General features: G+C 41.0%; 1 protein-coding gene across 4 annotated transcripts in view; it reads right to left on the bottom strand.

Annotated features, from left to right (window-relative positions):
- Window positions 1-9,785: 9,785 nt before the first annotated feature.
- The window catches only part of Fkbp5 (FKBP prolyl isomerase 5), a 110,156-nt gene continuing 103,240 nt past the window's right edge, over window positions 9,786-16,701 (bottom strand). For all 4 annotated transcript variants that reach the window (XM_078020128.1, XM_078020129.1, XM_078020127.1 and 1 more), the window contains 3 exons: window positions 15,458-15,643; window positions 13,204-13,443; window positions 9,786-12,472 (listed from right to left, as the gene is read on the bottom strand). In XM_078020128.1, the coding sequence (XP_077876254.1) occupies window positions 12,365-12,472; window positions 13,204-13,443; window positions 15,458-15,643 (534 nt within the window). In that variant the 3' untranslated portion in view covers window positions 9,786-12,364. The remainder of the gene's footprint in view (window positions 12,473-13,203; window positions 13,444-15,457; window positions 15,644-16,701) is intronic.

The following is a 16,701-nucleotide window of genomic DNA, read 5'->3' as shown; positions in this document are numbered from 1 at the left end:
CTTATGTCCTCATTCATGGTTGTCTTCAGTTCCTGTGTCTTCTGGGCTTTGTTACTTGTTCCTGGGTGGTTCTCAGGTTGGCCTATGAGAGTGTAGGTTGGTGTTTGTCTGTACCTGACCTGGAGGGTATGACTTTCAAGCAGATGTGCCCATGTGAACTGTCACCTAAAGAACTGGAGTGGTAATACTAGTGTCAGAAAAATAGATTTTAAGATAAGTATTTATTACATAAGACAAAGAAGGGCATTTCATAATGATAAAAAGGATCAACCCATCAGAAATAATTAAAAGTATATACAACTATATAAAAATTATAGATCCAAAATATAGGAAACAAAAAACTGACAGAATTGAAGGTAGAAATAGATAATTCAACAATAATAGTTGGAGACATCAAAGATCACATATTCAATGTTGAATAGAAAGATAGAAGATCGGGGCTGGGGTTGTGGCTCATGGGTAGAGCACTCACCTAGCACGGGAGAGCCCTGGGTTTGCTCCTCAGCACCACATTAAAACAAGTAAATAAAATAAAGGTAATCTGTCCAACTACAACTAAAAAAATAAATATTAAAGAAAAAAAAAAGAAAAGACAGAAGATAAACGACAACAATAACAAAATAAACTTGAACAACACTATAAACCCAGACCTCACCAGGCACAGTGGCACATGCTTGTAATCCCAGTGGCTTGGGAGGCTGAGGCATGAGGATTAGGAGTTCAAAGCCAGCTTCAGCCACTTAGTGAGGCCCTAAGAAACTCAGCAAGACCCTGTCTCCAAATAAAATATAAAAAAGGGCTGGAGATGTGGCTCAGTGTTAAGTGTCCTTGGGTTCAATCCCCGACAAAAATAAATAAATAAACCCAGTAGACAAAACTCCACCCAAGGGCTGGGGTTGTGGCTCAGTGGTAGAGCACTTGCCTAGCATGTGTGAGGAACTGGGTTCAACTCACAGCACTGCACATAAATATATAAAATCAAGTGCACTGACAACTAAGAAATTTTTAAGAAGGCAAAAGTTTAAAAAACAAAAACTCCACTAACAACAGCGTGCTTGTATTCTTCTTAAGAGCACATGGAACATTTTCCAGTGTAGACCATATGTTAGACCATAAAATTCTGAAAATATTTAAAAGGGCTTATATCATGCAAAGAATCGTACAAAATATGTTCTCCAACCACAATGGAATGAAATCAGAAATTAATAACAGAAGGGAGGAAATTTGGAAAGTTTACAAATATGTGGAAATTAAACAACACACTCCTAAATAACCCTATGGGTCAAAGAAGAAATCCCAGAGAAATTAAAAAATACTTTGAGATGAATGAAGGCAAAAATGCATAATCCCCCCAATGCAGCGTGGGGTGGGAGGCAGGGCAGTGCTGAGAGGGGAGTTCAGGGTGCTGAGCACCTGTGTTAAAGAAGAAGAAAAATCTCAAATCTACAACTTCAAGAAACTAAAGCCAAGGCAAGCGAAAGGAATGAAATAATAAAGATTAGAGTGGACATAAATAGAGAGTGGAAAATCAACAGCAAAAACCAAGGAAACCAAAATGTGCGTTTTGAAAGTCAACGAAGTTGATGATTCAGAACTCCTCCTCTCCCATCACAGGGTCTGGTTTCTGGAATATGGTTTCCCAATAAACCACTCCAAAACTTAGTGACTTGACACAGCAGGTAGCCACTTATTTGCTCAAAATTCTATATTTTACCCAGGGCCCAGTGAGCTATAACTCAACTCTGCCCCACCTGGTGGCGCCAGGGATTTAGACATGGAAACTGCCCCAAGAAAGGAATGGATGTGGCTGGGAATGTGGCTCTGTGGTGGAGATCTGGCCTCGAAGGTATGAGGCCTGGGTTTAATCCCCAGCCCAGCAATAAGGATATCAGAAAAGAAAGGAACGAAAGAACTCCCACCCTTGAATAGGATGAGCAGTTAAAATAAAGCAACTCATATATCCATTTGAATCTAAAAAATGAAAATGTTAAATTACAAAAGCATGTAACAAAATCTCTCCTTTCAGTGGTTCTGGACAGTGACAGGGGAGGCTGACTCTGGTCCTATGGCCTCTGCCACCTGGAAGCTCTTTTCACAACTGCTCCTGCCTGGGGCAGCTCCTGCTTCTGGGCAATGCCAAGTTAGGGGGAGAAGATCTGGTTGGCAGAGCTGAGGTCACGTGCCTGTCCCAGGTGGGAAGGGCAGGTGGGAAACTCTTTGGTAGAATGGGGCTCTATAGGCGCAGTGGTGCACACCTGTGATCCCAGCGGCTCAGGAGGCTGAGGCAGGAGGATGATGAGCTCGAAGCCAGCCTCAGCAATTTAGCAAGACTTTAAGCAACTCAGCAAGACCCTCCTGCTAAATAAAATATAAAAAAGATCTGGTTAAGCATCCCTGATTCAATCCCCAACACACACACACACACACACAAAAAAAGGTAGGGGGCGGGACTCTAGACACTGAGCAAAGGAATGGCAAATGGCTACATAGCTATCATTTTTGTAAAACTTAAAAATACCCAAAGCAATAGATAGTTGTGGTTAAATATCCAGGTAGTAAAAGCACAAAATCATTCATGAGTATGATACCCACTAATTCCAGGAAAGTGGGTACCTCTGAGGAGGAAGGGTAGAGGAGACTTGGACTTCAGCTGTATCTGTAACATTTTTTTTTTTAAATATTTATTTTTTAGTTCTCGGCGGACACAACATCTTTGTTTGTATGTGGTGCTGAGGATCGAACCCGGGCCACACGCATGCCAGGCGAGCGCGATACTGCTTGAGCCACATCCCCAGCCCACATTTTTTTTTTTTAATTGAAACCTCTGAAGCAAAAATGGCAAACACATTAACACCTTCTTGTGCTTGCTGGTGGGCACATGAGTATCATTATTTTCTAAGCTTCTCTCTTCCTATATCTGCGTATTAGAACCGTTTCCCAATTTCAGAGGAGGTGGAGGAGGAGGAGGAGAAAAAGAAGAAAACCACTTCAACAAAACAAAAGTATGTGCCAGGTAATTCAGGTCTCTGCAGGCGTTGCCTTAAATAACTATTGAAATGTAACTCAATCCGGTGCCCGCAAAGGGAAATGGAGAGCTTTGCTTGCTAGCACCACTTCTCTTTCCAACCTTTTCCAATTGTGTGCAGTCTCTGTCTCCATCAATTGAAGAGTTGGCAAGAGCCTTCGGCTGAAATTGCGTCTGAGTAACACTTGGCTTGGTGTTGCTTCCTGGGAAGGGGTGATTCATTTCATTACTGAAATCCTAAGCCCCTTAATATGCCTCCCAAGAAGTTATCTGGCTTGGAAAATCAGAGACAAAAACTGGAGAACACGAAACTCAGAAAAGTGGGAAAGATTTTGTCTGTCAGAAGGTTTTGTTCAGACATTGACTCACTCACTGTGGACAATAGAAGTGAATTAGTGAGTCTGTTTCTCTCTATTTTAATAACAGGAAATCAGTTTCTCCCTGTCTACTCCCGTCCTATAAATGTGTAGTAAATATTTAAAAAGGTCGGGTGTGAAGGGCTACCAAACTATCAATTTATCAGGTGTATTGCATGTCTCAGTTTGATTCTGAACATAGCTTTATGGGATACAATGTAAGTTGAAAAAATCCTAGGTATTATTACTCAGTGACAAAAAGAAGAAGATGGGTAAAGGACTTGAATTGACATTTCTCCAGAAATGATACACAGTTAACAAGCATTTAAAAAGATGCTCAATAGCCCCACATGGTGGCGCACACGTGTAATCCCAGAGGCTCAGGAGGCTGAGGCAGGAGGATCTCAAGTTCAAAGTCAGCCTCAGCAAAAGCAAGAGGCTAAGCAACTCAGCGAGACCGTATCTTTAGATCAAATACAAAAAAAATAGGGCTGGAGATGTGGCTCAGTGGTTAAGAGCCCCTGGGTTCAATCCCTGGTACCAAGAAAAAAAAAAAATAGAATCATGTGATCCAGCAATTTTACTTGTGTGTGTATGTCCAAAATATCTGAGAAGGGGACCTTGAAGAGATATTTGTACACTTATGTTCACACAGCTTTTATTCACAGTAGCTAAAAGGTGGAAGCAACCCAAGTATCCAACGACAGATGAATGGATAAACAAAATTTGATATATACAACAGATTATTTGGCCTTAAAAAGGAAATCCTGACACATCCTATATAGTATGAAACCTCAAGGGCATTATGCTAAGATAAACAAACCAGTCACAAAAAGACAAATACTGTACGATTCCACTTAATTCAAGGTGTTTACAGTAGTTAAATTCATGGAGACGTAGCATGGTGGTTACCAGCAGCTGGTGGGAGGGGGAGTGAGGAGTTGTTGTTCAAGGAGTCTAGTTTCAGTTTTGCAAGATGAAAAAATGTTGGAGATTGGTTGCACAAAATGTCAATATATTTAATACTGCGCTATACATATAAAAATGAAATTAACATGAACCTGGTGCAATAGTGTGTGTCTATAGTTCCATCTCTTTGGGAGACTGAGATGGAGGATTGATCACTCAAGTCCATGAGTTTGAGGCCAGCCTGGACAACATAGTGATTCCTTCCCTCAAAAAAAAAAAAAAAAAGTAAGATGGTACAAAAAATTTTCTTTACACAATTAAAAATTTACTGCCCGGGTGCAGTGGCACACAACTATAATCCCAGTGCTAGGGAGGCTGAGGCAGGAGGATCATGAGTTCAAAGTCAGCCTCAGCAACGGGTGAGGTGCTAAGCAACTCAGTGAGATCCTGTCTCAAAATAAAATACAAAAATGGGCTTGGGATGTGGCTCAGTGGTCGAGTGCCCCTGAGTTCAATCCCTGGTACCAAAAAAAAAAAAATATACATATATATATATATATATATAAACTCTACTATTATTTTATAGGTGAGGAAACTGAAGTTCAAGAGGAAGTGATTTGACCAAAACCACTTCCTATAAACACAGAGTTGGACTTGATCTAGTGCTCATGCCAAACATCAGAGGCTTTTGGGGTCCTCTGAGGAACTCCTGGAGGACCTTCTGAGAGCCCCATTTTGGAGATGGCACCAGAAAGTCACACTACAGAAACGTGGAGTGCTAACTTTGGCAAGTCTGCTCTTGACCATCTCTAGCCAATGAGATGTGGCTAGAACCACAGTAACTTGGTTTAGAGGCTCAGACTCCCAGCCTGAAAGTGGCAGTTTGTTGACCTATTCTCAAGTTTGATAACTGAAAGGTGCCAACTGGTGCAGTCTTATTACCACCTGCCCCTTGTCAATAGATACAGCTGGGTTCAGAGAGAGCTCAGAAACCCAGCACGACTGTGTCTCTCTACACTTGTGTGTGTGTGTGTCTGAGAGAGAGAGAGAGAGAGAGAGAGAGAGAGAGAGAGAGAGAGAGAGAGAGAGAGAGAGAGAGAGAGAACACTGACTAGCCCACTCAGCTGATTTTTACTGCAGGTGGGAGAGTAAATAGTCAGGAAGTGACACTTTTCTAAGGGAGGTTGTTCTAATTAAGACATGAAAAACATTTCCTTGAAACTCAATACTTCCCAGTGACCCTGTGATCAACAGCATTGGTCATGATGTACCTGCTATTTGCTTTGTAATTAAAGGAAATGGTGTTTTCAGTGGCCATCCACTGGCCAGATAAGTGAAAAATGGACTTGAGGGAGTGGCTCCCTGTGCCCCAGACTTCTGCTTGGGTTGCCTTGGAAGAGCAGGCTCTGTTCCAAGGACACTAAGATTTTGCAACTAGGAGAAATCGCCCAGGCTGGGTCCAGGGTAAGAGGCTCGAGATAGGGCTGGGAGTATTTCACATTAGGGCACCTTTTGCAGCCCAGATGCCAGGAGGGGAGTATGGAGTGGGAGGTGTCACGGGGGCTGGCAGGGCATGCTCTAGATAGGCTGGCACAGCATAGCCCATCTGGAGTGAGTTGTGGGTGGGTTCTGGCTGCAGTAAGACTGAATGAGCAGGAAAGCTGGAGAGGCTGAAGTGAGTTTCTTGCTCTGGTCCCTAATTTTGTAGGTATCACTAGCAGATGGCAGATGCTTCAGGGCACAGCCCTCTGCACAACTCATTGTTTACTATTTGTGATCTCAAGCACAAGAGGCCCTAGCCTTAACCTCATAAAACAGTGCCTAGTTCACAACAGATGGTCTATAACATGTTTGGGGACTAGCTGGCTAGGTTGCTGAGACCAAGGAAAACACCCAGAGATTGTGAGCAAAACATGAACTTTATTGAAAAAATGCTTACGGGGAAGGTCCAGTGGCAACAACTCCACCCCTCACAATGCCACACCTCTCCTGGCAGCTGGATGACTAGCACTTTCCTCCCTACAAAGTCCTCAGTTCTGCTCCAGTTACCACGGGGAGGAGGACTTATAAGTTAGGCTACAGAAGCAGTGACATTAGGTCCCTTTGTCTCACTGTATGACCACATCCCAAGGAACTTGGTGTGCATGCAAAGCAGCTTTCTAGAGATAACATGAACTTGCCCTAATTCCCATCATGCATGAGAGCCTGTGTCCTTTGAGATAATATTTATCTGGACATTCTGGCCCAGACTTGCTCTCACTGTTCCCTTAGCTTGGCTAGGTTCTCAAAAACAGAGGAGTGTTTCAGGGACATGATAAACACCATGTGAAATACTGTCATCCTTTTCTCCAAAGATGACACAACTCTCCACTTTTTATTTGATCTGCTTAGTCTTATAAACTGTTATCAGTTGTGCCTGGAAATAGATTTAAGATCCATGTAGCCTGAAGACCATGGACACATTTTGTAGTTATGGTTCTCCCAAAGTCAAGTTGCTATGGGTATATTACTTGGAAAGGAATTCAAGACACAAAATCAGGCTGCAGGGACAACTAGAATATGCTGTGATTCTGACCTCCACATCTCAAGAAAAGCGATAGTAATGAAGGGCCACTGAAAGACAAGAGGCTACCTTATAAGGACAGGAAGCCAAATCACTGAGTATCTACTAGATTAGGATGGTGAGGGGGCGAGTTGGGTGCTGGGGATGGCGATGAGTGAAGCAATGAATGAATTCCTGGATCCCTCAGGGAGGTGAGTCACATTTTATTAACTACATGCACAGGCTAGTGTCTTCTTTGGGAAGACATTGGTACCTACAGAGGTATACATGTAGGTTTAACTTTTTAGACTGAAAACCAAAAAATCAGGAGTCCTCAGGGAGAAAACATGGTTGTGAGCAGATAATACAAGATCATCAAATCAGCTGGCAAGATTAAAAATAAATAAATAAATCTATCATGTCCATCTACAACTAAAAGAACCCCAAAACTTATTTATTTATTTATTTTTTAAAGACAGAGTCTTGCTATATTGCCCAGGCTGGCCTCAAACTTGTGATCTTCCTGCTTCAGCTTCCCAAGTAGCTGGGATTGCAGGTGTGCACCATGCTTGGCTATGGGAAATAACAAGGAGTTATCTTAGGAAAACACAGACTCAAGCCAGAAATATTTAATGCCTCAAGGAAAGCTTAAATGATTGGTACATTTGTAATGTAGAAACTTAGCTAAGTTGGAAAGACATGCCCCAGAATTCCTTCCCTGCAGAGTTAATGTTAGGATAACTCATGCCCTTGTATGAGACTCAGAAACTATGAAATGACACAGCAGCCACATTCTTAATATTTGGAAGGTCATTGGAAAGAGAATTTAAATACCTGGCACACAGGAGACATCAGTAAGTGGCAGTTATGACCAGTTTGTATGTGGCCACCTGGTGGCTTTTCTTATCAAAGAGCTGGCTGGGAGGTCCTGGTAGGGGCGTGCTGCTTGCTACCCATATACCCTTGACTGAAGAAGGTTCTTCCTCTATCAGGGAAGGTCATTCTCATTGACCAAGTGCACATCTTTGGGAGGGATGCACATGGAGCAGTGAGGAAGGGGACACCTGCTTAGCCAGCCAGATCAGCCAAACCAGCCCTGGGGATCAATTGGTGACAGATATTGCCGTCACGTCACCCTCATGTCCCTATGCACTTTTCTTAGCAAATGACCTGCCATACCCTGGTCATCACTAAGTGGCACAATACAGAGCGCTTAAGTTCTTACTACTCACCACCATGCCTGGCTCCTAAGAGAAATCTCTTACTACTTGCCCTTGAATTTAAGAAAAAGTGAGTTCCCTCCAAGCATGAACATTTAACTGCCTGCTTAAAATTTGCAGAGAGCAGAGGAAAACTTTGTCTCTTTTTGCTCTTCCCAGGTTCCAAGGTGGTGGGTGATAGGATCAAAAGAGCAAAGGGTCTAAAGACAAGCACCACACACCCATGTTCTGTAACTCAACACAGATCCTGCTCCAAGAAGCAGGGAAGATGTCTCTTCTTAACACACGGCTGAGTTCCTCACTTCAGCTTTATTCCAAAGTAGAATGGGGCTTCTGGCTTTGCTTCACTCCATGTCCACCAAATGCCTGTGAATTCTGAGAGTGCCATAGACATATAAAGAACAGGTGATCTGACTGTGGGCTGCTTGCATCACTACTTCAGGTCCCAGGTCAACCTCCCTTTTCTTGGGTAGAGGGGCTCTACCACTGAGCTACATCCCCAGCCCTCCATGTTTTATTCTGAAACAAAATAAAGGGTCTTGCTAAGTTCCCAGGCTGGCCTCAAATTTGTGATCCTCCTGCTGCAGTTTCCTGAGTCACTGGGATTACAGAAGCGCATCACTGTGCTATGCCTGGCCTACCCTTTCTTGATTCTCCATGGTTCCCTCATTCCAAGACAAATACTCTCTTGGGCTATGCTCAAGTTGTCCCGTTGGCAGTTACCTGCAATAGGATGCTATCAAAGATCTTTTTAGGAACTATATCCTGTGATGTCCCTTTCTTGCAAAATATTATTAAGGTTACATATATAGGTTATCAGCAATTCTAGACTGACAGAGAAACTGTGCAAATAGCTGTGTCCACATTGTTTCTCCTCTTTATTTTTGGTACCCTGGATCAAACTCAGGGGTGCTTAACCCCTGAGCCACATCCCTGTCCCTTTTTAAAATTTTGAACAGGGTCTTACTAACTTACCTATGACCTCACTAAATTGCCGAGGTTGGCCTTGGATTTACAATCCTCCTGCCTCAGCCTCTGGAGCTAATCTGCTGAGATTACAAGTATGCACCACCATGCCTAGCTCTTTATATCTTTCTTCCACTTCCCACAGAAGTCTATCAGACCTGCAAGGATAAAAAACATGAAGAGAAGCTCTGTGGGCCTCCTGAGCCTTTTCAAGTCAGGATATTGACTAATAGTTCAATTTCAATGCATTCTGTCACCAATGTTGGTGACAATCTTAAGAAAATACAGGGTCTAATAATGTACCACCCTAAAAGGGAGTTCAAAGTGCTAAGGTGGCCAAGAAACTTTGGTCAAAACTCTTCACTTACTCTTCATGCTTTTGAGGTTGTGTACAGGCTGCTTCTGAATAACTTCGGTCACAAATTTAGAGAGGAAACTTGCTCTGGCTCATGCTGAAGATCTTAGTATGGATTATTTGCATAGGGAAAAAAATCATGCAGATAAAGGAAATTATTTCATTATTAAATAATTTGACATCAACTGGGAGGAGTATAATACAAATCTGGAGATAAGGCAAATAATTCAAGAGAGAATAAAGGGTGCCTGGAGCCTGCTTTGGCCTTGAAGTTCCTACTGCTACCCCAGCACCACACCACCTTCTGCAGGAGTACACCACCATCTCTTTAGGCCTTCAGAGTATGTAAGGATGAGTACCCAACACAATTTGCTACTTGAGAAAGGAAAATGCTCAACAGAGACCACCCTAGTAGGTTTCACATATTTATTAAAGGTCACAATTAAATTTCATTTTCCAAATGGAACCTACTGTAAAAATCAGTTAAAAGGTGGAATAGCCAATAGTTAATGGAAAAAAAAAACAAAACTGTTAATTTTCCAATTACTTGGTTCATTTTAACAAGGATGCATCATTTCACTGCCTTCAGTCCAATGTTATTTCAGGTGAGAGGACACAGCAATATTGTCTCTGAAGTCTCGTTTCTTCAAGTTGGCCCCCACCATAGTTTCCAAGCAGAGTTTTCCCTGAAGACTAAGTAAAACTAAGAACAATGGGAAACATTTTTAAAAATTTATTTAAGAAACACAAAAGTGCATCTAAGTAATTTTTTAATACTTTTAAAAAATTTATTGTATGTGGTGCTAAGAATTGAACCCAGGGCCTTATATGTGCTAGGCAAGCACTCTACCACTGAGCCTCAACCCCAGCCCTCTAAGTAATTTTTTAAAAAGCCAGTTTTAAAAATTCATCCTATGCAGCCTCACCATTCCAGATACAGTCTGAAAGGTGATTGATTCCAAGACATCTTCTGGTTTCTACACACTTTAAGGTTACTGAGTTTGATACAAGAATACATGAAGTCTCACACAGCCCCTTGTCATCTAATTGGAACTATCTGTGCCCCACCTCTCTCTCCACACACTGGCCAGTTCCCCTGCTGGCCCACAGCACAATGGGGACACAGCTGGCTGGGGTCTTCTGAGTTTTGGAGTAGTTTTCTTATTTGTTACCTATAAAAAGCTAGGCTCAAATTTTAGTCTTGGCCTCACTAATTTCACGCTCTAGTCAACAGAGCTACAAATATTAAGCAGTTAAGCAAATACACAAAATTGACTTTTGCTTTTCATATTTCCTAGGTAAGACTGGGGCTTTTAAAAGAAATATTACATATAAAAGACAAAAGCCTAAATGAGGAATTAGAGGGGTTTTACTTACTATTAAAGGCAAAACCTCACAATTTATTTCTATTTGTTTCAGGGAAAATAAAAGAAAATGACCTGATTTTTTAGGTCTTAAGGTCCTAACCTAATAACAAAAGTGTTAAAACCAGCATAAAAAGAATAACTAATTCAAAATGTAACTAACAGCCAGTGTTCTTTAAGACTTAAGGAAGTGAGATGTTCTAGATTTAGGCAAATGATTCTTTAGGTTGCCAAATGCATTCCCATGAGTGTTTCTTTATTTATTTACCCAAAAGAACTAAAATGCTACTACATGTATATATTTAAGACTTGCTTTAATTTAATGCCCAAGTACTGGAGATTTAGGCTAGATGTACCTCTTAGTGGGAAGCTGTTCAACTCTTTTACAGCTTACACCAGAAGGAAGAAGCTACCAGTGCAGGAGGATAGAAGCATCTGCCTGGTGAACCTGCCAGTAAAACCCTTAATGTAGAAGAGCAACAACTACTTATTTTTTTCAACCCCATAATTATTTTTTTTTAAATTAAGGTACTAAGTAGTAAAAAGTCAACTTTTTTTTTTTGGATGATAGGAGTGTAAAGTTTCATAAGCCAGTATACATATGTTTATGAGCAATTAAAAAAAAAGACAAAAAAGCTGCATTATACTGAATGGATATGTAAAAAAATCCACTCCAGGTCAAGCTATTACAAGTCTTATATTCTTAATGGCAAGGCTTTGAAAGGGAACAGAAGCTGAATGTTAGTAATGCTGCAGAAAGTAAGGTGTACTAACAATGTTTCCTCAAAGGAATGGGGAGGGAAAAAAAAGCACAATTTTGATGGCTCTTTTCACATTTCAGCATCTCAAAAACTTCATCCAAAACAGGGAAAGCAAATCCAGAAGCTTCTGTCTGCTCATTATCATTGATGAAGGGTATTGTGGGAATGAATGACAAAATGACTCGCCCAGGGCAGGCTGGGTGTGGCAGAAAGCCACACTCACATGAGGCTGGCAGAGGAAGGAGCTTGGGAAACTGCAAAGTTAGTAAAGCTCATGGCCTCCCAGGTTCTTGCTCTCAAGTATGTGATGCTGCTCTAGAACTGAAGGGTTCCAGACCTCTTGCCTTTGGGTTCTGTTGGTTACAAATGCAATAGGTTGTATTTGCAGCACTTTAGTCATTAAAAAACAAAACAAAAACAGCTCACCCTCCTTCCTTCGACCTACCCACCTATAGGAAAGGAGAAATTGATTAAGCATATTTAAAAAAGGTTTCTGCAGTGCTATTAAAATTCAAATGTAAAATCTAACAGCCCAAAATCATTAGGATTATCTTCAGGGACCCTGTGATGGATATGAAGGTTGACAAACTGAAACGAGATGGACTTAGCTGTTGGCTCAATCTCTTGGCGACAACAGCCTTTCTGTTCTGTTCTACCTGGAGTGGTCCCACGCCACCCACTCAATGACCCACTGGGCAGCAGCAGGGTGGTTGTTTTGGGGGAAGCTACTGGTTTTGCCATTTGCTTCCAGAATCACATAGACTATAACAAACTTTACACTAAACACTGTTTAGTCCTGAGCTGGGTAAAAGCCCAATAAGGAGGGGCCGAGTTCATTAGGACTCTCTTCCCTCCTTGGCGTGGTGTCATACATGGCCTTCAGTTTTCTCTTCTTCCATTGCTTGATTTTCTGTTCCTTTTTCATTGGTGATGCCCTCTAAAGTCTTCTTGTTTATTGCTTTACTGGCCTCTTCCTGAGGAAGAAGTAAGAAATCATGAGGGTTAGAGAATAAAGAAATGTAAATTTCTGGCTCCTCTGGACTGCTTACCAGGTCCACAGTAAGAGTGTATTATAATGACTTTATTTAGTTGCCCAGTTGAGTAAGTCAGGGTTCTGCTACCAACAGCTGGAGTTGGAGCTTTCCCTTTTCTTTCACTGAGTAGGCTACTGCAGGTAGCAGTTCTTGATAATTTAGCTCATGTGGTGGTGGTGGGGCTGGGGAGTGGAAGATGAAATTAAGAGAATGACTGTGGTATAGGGGAGGCAAACCTCTTTCCCAACAGATCTTTCCTAGCACATTTGCCAGGTTACTGCCAAGGTAAAAGGCATAATGGTGGGGTTACTATAATACCCATTTCCTGTGAACATTGGAAGTCTCAGCAAGGAAGTGTTACTTGGGGGGAAAAAAAAACTGATGGGTTTTTAGTATGTCTCAAGGGAATTTATTTTCCTCATTTCTTGCATGAAATGAGGGTATGGATATGCCAAGAACCTCACAATCATTGCCTTTGGTGAGTGGAATAGTCCTCCTTGCCTCTGGATACAAACCAGCCTCAGATCAGAATGGAAGTAATTTCTCCTCTCCGTGTGCTTCCCAGGATGTCTATCTGAACCTGTCCCTTACACTTAAGCTTCTTAGAAGAAAATCCAAAGGGGCAAGGTCAGTTCTTGATGTACTTGAAGGCAAGTGGGTTCTGCACACACCTTTGCATCCTGCTCTGCAAACTTCTTGAACATGTTGGCGTATATCCTACGGTCCCGCTCGTTGTGCTCCTTTGCTTTTTTCTGACACATGGAGATCTGCAGTCTTGCAGCCTTGTTCTGGGGATTTACTTCCAACACTTTCTCAAAATCACCCTTTGCTGACTCAAACTCATTCATAAGCAGCTGGGCTTCACCCCTCCTGTATAAGCCTTTCTCATTGGTACTGTCAAGTCCAAGGGCCTAGAAACAGATGGTCTATATTTTAGAATGGATGAATGTAACCCTTCTTACTTGTGGGGACTTTAAGAAGAAGAAATTCAATAAATAGCTTACTAAAGCCCTCTGATCAAGGGAAATGGAAAAGGTATACTGAAAAAATGCTCAAGACAATTATAGAATGATCAAAATAACATACTACTCAAATTAATTTCTGTATTTAATGTGATTTCTAGAATTATCCCAAGGACATTTTGGGAGGAGGCCCTGGAAAAGTTAATTTTAAGGTCATTAGAATATATGAATGTCCAAGAAGGGCTGAAAAACTTTTGGGAAAAAAAGAAAATAAAAATGACTTATCTGACAAGCAGAAAGGATATACTATAAAACTACTGAACTTAAAAATTTGGGGCAGGCCATGCTGGGCACAGTGGCACATGCCTGTAATTCCAGCAGCTTGGGAGGCTGAGGCACTAAGCAATTTAGTGAGACTCTGTCTCTAAATAAAATAAAAAATAGGGCTGGAGATGTGGCCCAGTGGTTGAGTGCCCCGAGTTCACTTCCCAGTACCAAAAAAAAAAAAAAAAAAAAAAGTTTGGTTATTAGTACATGGACAAAGTGTTCAGTGAAACATAACATTTAAAAACAGATTCATTTAAAAAATGATAGACATCAATGAGGAAAGGATTAACTTTATAATGAATGGGGGTGGGACAGTGGCCACCTACATAGAAAAGAATTAAATACTTATCTTACAACATGAACCCCAAAATTAATCCCAGAACAATTATATTTACATACAAAAAACCCACATAAAAATGAGCTACTTTTATAATGTTAAGGTGGGGAAGACTATCTCACTAGAAAGGAAATGATGGATTTGATTGTGTAAGTATTAAAACTTTATAAAACTATAATCAACAAAATTATAAGACAAGTGAGAACAAAGGGTTAACAGTGTTACTCAGTGATACTACTCAATTGCTTCAATCAAGATTGCTTCAGAGGGGCTGGGGATGTGGCTCAAGCAGTAATGAGCTTGCCTGGCATGTACGGGGGCCCTGGGTTAGATCCTCAGCACCACATAAAAAAATAAAATGTTGGGGTTGGGGATGTGGCTCAAGCAGTAGCGCGCTCTCCGGGCATGGGTGTGGCTGGGTTTGATCCTCAGTACCACAAACAAACAAAAATGTTGTGTCTGCCGAAAACTAAAATGTAAATAAAATATTAAAAAAAAAAGATTGCTTCAGAAAATCTAGTCAAAAGACATGAATGGTGGGCTGGGGTTGTGGCTCAGCGGTAGAGCGCTCGCCTAGTGTGTGCGAGACCCTGGGTTTGATCTCAGTACCACATGAAAAAATAAATAAAATTAAAGGTATTGACAACTACAACTAAAAAAAAAAGAATGGGCAACTCCCAGAAGAAATACAAATGGCCAATAAATAAAACTTTTGTTGCCACTAATACTGACAAAAACCAATTATGCAAAGAGAAGCTGTATAATTTATAATATCAAAAACCTAGAATCTTCCAAAGGGGATTGGATAAATAAACTATGATGGACATACAACATATTTTTAAAAGATCCATTTTTGATATTAAAAATAATAAGGGAGAGCTCTATGATGAACTAACTAAATATAGAAAGATGTTTTTGTTTCATAAAACTATGTCTCAATCTGAAGTATGTCATGCTAAGTGAAATAAGCCAATCCTCAAACACTAAAGGTTCAAATCTTCTCTTTGATATGCAGATGCTAACTCACAATAAGGGGGGTGGGTAGAGAATGATAGTTACAACAATAGAATAATAGATAATAATAATTAGAATAATAGTTTGGAATAGACAAAGGAGAATGAAGGGAAGGGAGGGGGAATGGGAATAGGAAAGATAGTAGAAGAAATCAAGTATTGCTATCCTATGTGCATACATAATTATATGACCAATGTTATTCTACATCTTCTTTCAGAAGACCATGTACGGACACAGAGAAAAAGAACTGGACTATCTAAAGTCCATCTCACAGAGACACCTTACCTTGTCACAGCACTCCACAGCTTTGGCGTATTCTCTAAGTTTCAGGTAGCACATAGCCAGGTTCAGAAATGCAGCGAGCAGAAATGACTCAGAAGCTTTTGATTCCTTTTCTGATAGACCGTATTCCATCTCTAACCAGGATACTATCTTTCCATACTGAATCACTGCTTGCATGTACTTGCCTCCCTAAGAGAAAAAACCAAGTGATTACTTATATTTCATTCTGGAGAGGATACAAAGGAGGTGTGAGCACAATCCTGCCTCAGAGAGCCAAACCCTTGCAGCAGAACCACTTACACCTGAACCCTGGTCTTCTTAGGTACCTTCCCACTCCTGTGGAAGCCCAGCAACCTTCAGGGTGGCCCAGACATGGCACTAGCATGATGCAGTGCTGTTTTCCTGGTATTTGATCCATCCTGTCAGAAGATGGCATCCCAGTTTCTGGGTTATATTCTTTGGTGCTAATATTCATCAGTCTTTCAAAGGACAGTGAGCGGTTTAGTTTACTGAAAGGGAAATCACTTTTCCATTTTCTCCTGACATTTTGCAGTGCATAGTAAATACTGCAATATGGTAAGTACTGGTCCAAAGACAGCAAATCTAAGCTACGTAAACCAGACATTATTGCAAATACTCAATGCTGTCACCTGTAGTGCCAAAGCAGTTCTTTACATTTACATTACAACGTATATGTAAATGGATGGGTCAAGTCCTAGTAAAATTTTACTAATACAGGAAATGGTCAGAACTGGCCCATAGCTGGCTCTAGTTGTTGCTGGCAATGGGCCTATAGGCTAGCAGCCTCCAGTATAAATAACTATAAAACATAGGTGTCAACTATGTGAGAAAAATCTCCTACTCATTTTTGCTCTTATTTGATAAGAATTCTAATAACTATAAATAATCAAAACAAAAGAGTGGAAAAATACATATGTATATTCTCTATGCAAGAAATTGAGGGTATGAGACAGTGGGTGTGAGATTGTGCTTATTGTCACTGTAAGACAAATGAAATGGAATGCTAGCTGGTAAATACACAAATGAAAATCAGTATAGGTAAGGGCTCTCCTTTTGCAGGAGATGATTATAAGCTTGGAAACAGATGATATATCCTATCAGATGTTGGAAGAGCAGCCAGATTCATTAGGACATTAAATCCAATGAACAGTGTGAAGACTTTCACCAGGACCCACCACACTTTAAAGCGGCAAGTTGTCTCTCCCCATATGTACTCTAACCTTCAA

Source organism: Ictidomys tridecemlineatus, chromosome 8 (genome assembly GCF_052094955.1).
Source record: "Ictidomys tridecemlineatus isolate mIctTri1 chromosome 8, mIctTri1.hap1, whole genome shotgun sequence".
NCBI lineage: Eukaryota > Metazoa > Chordata > Mammalia > Rodentia > Sciuridae > Ictidomys > Ictidomys tridecemlineatus.
The sequence above is the reverse complement of the archived record's forward strand: the minus strand, read 5'-3'. Positions and strand labels throughout refer to the sequence as shown.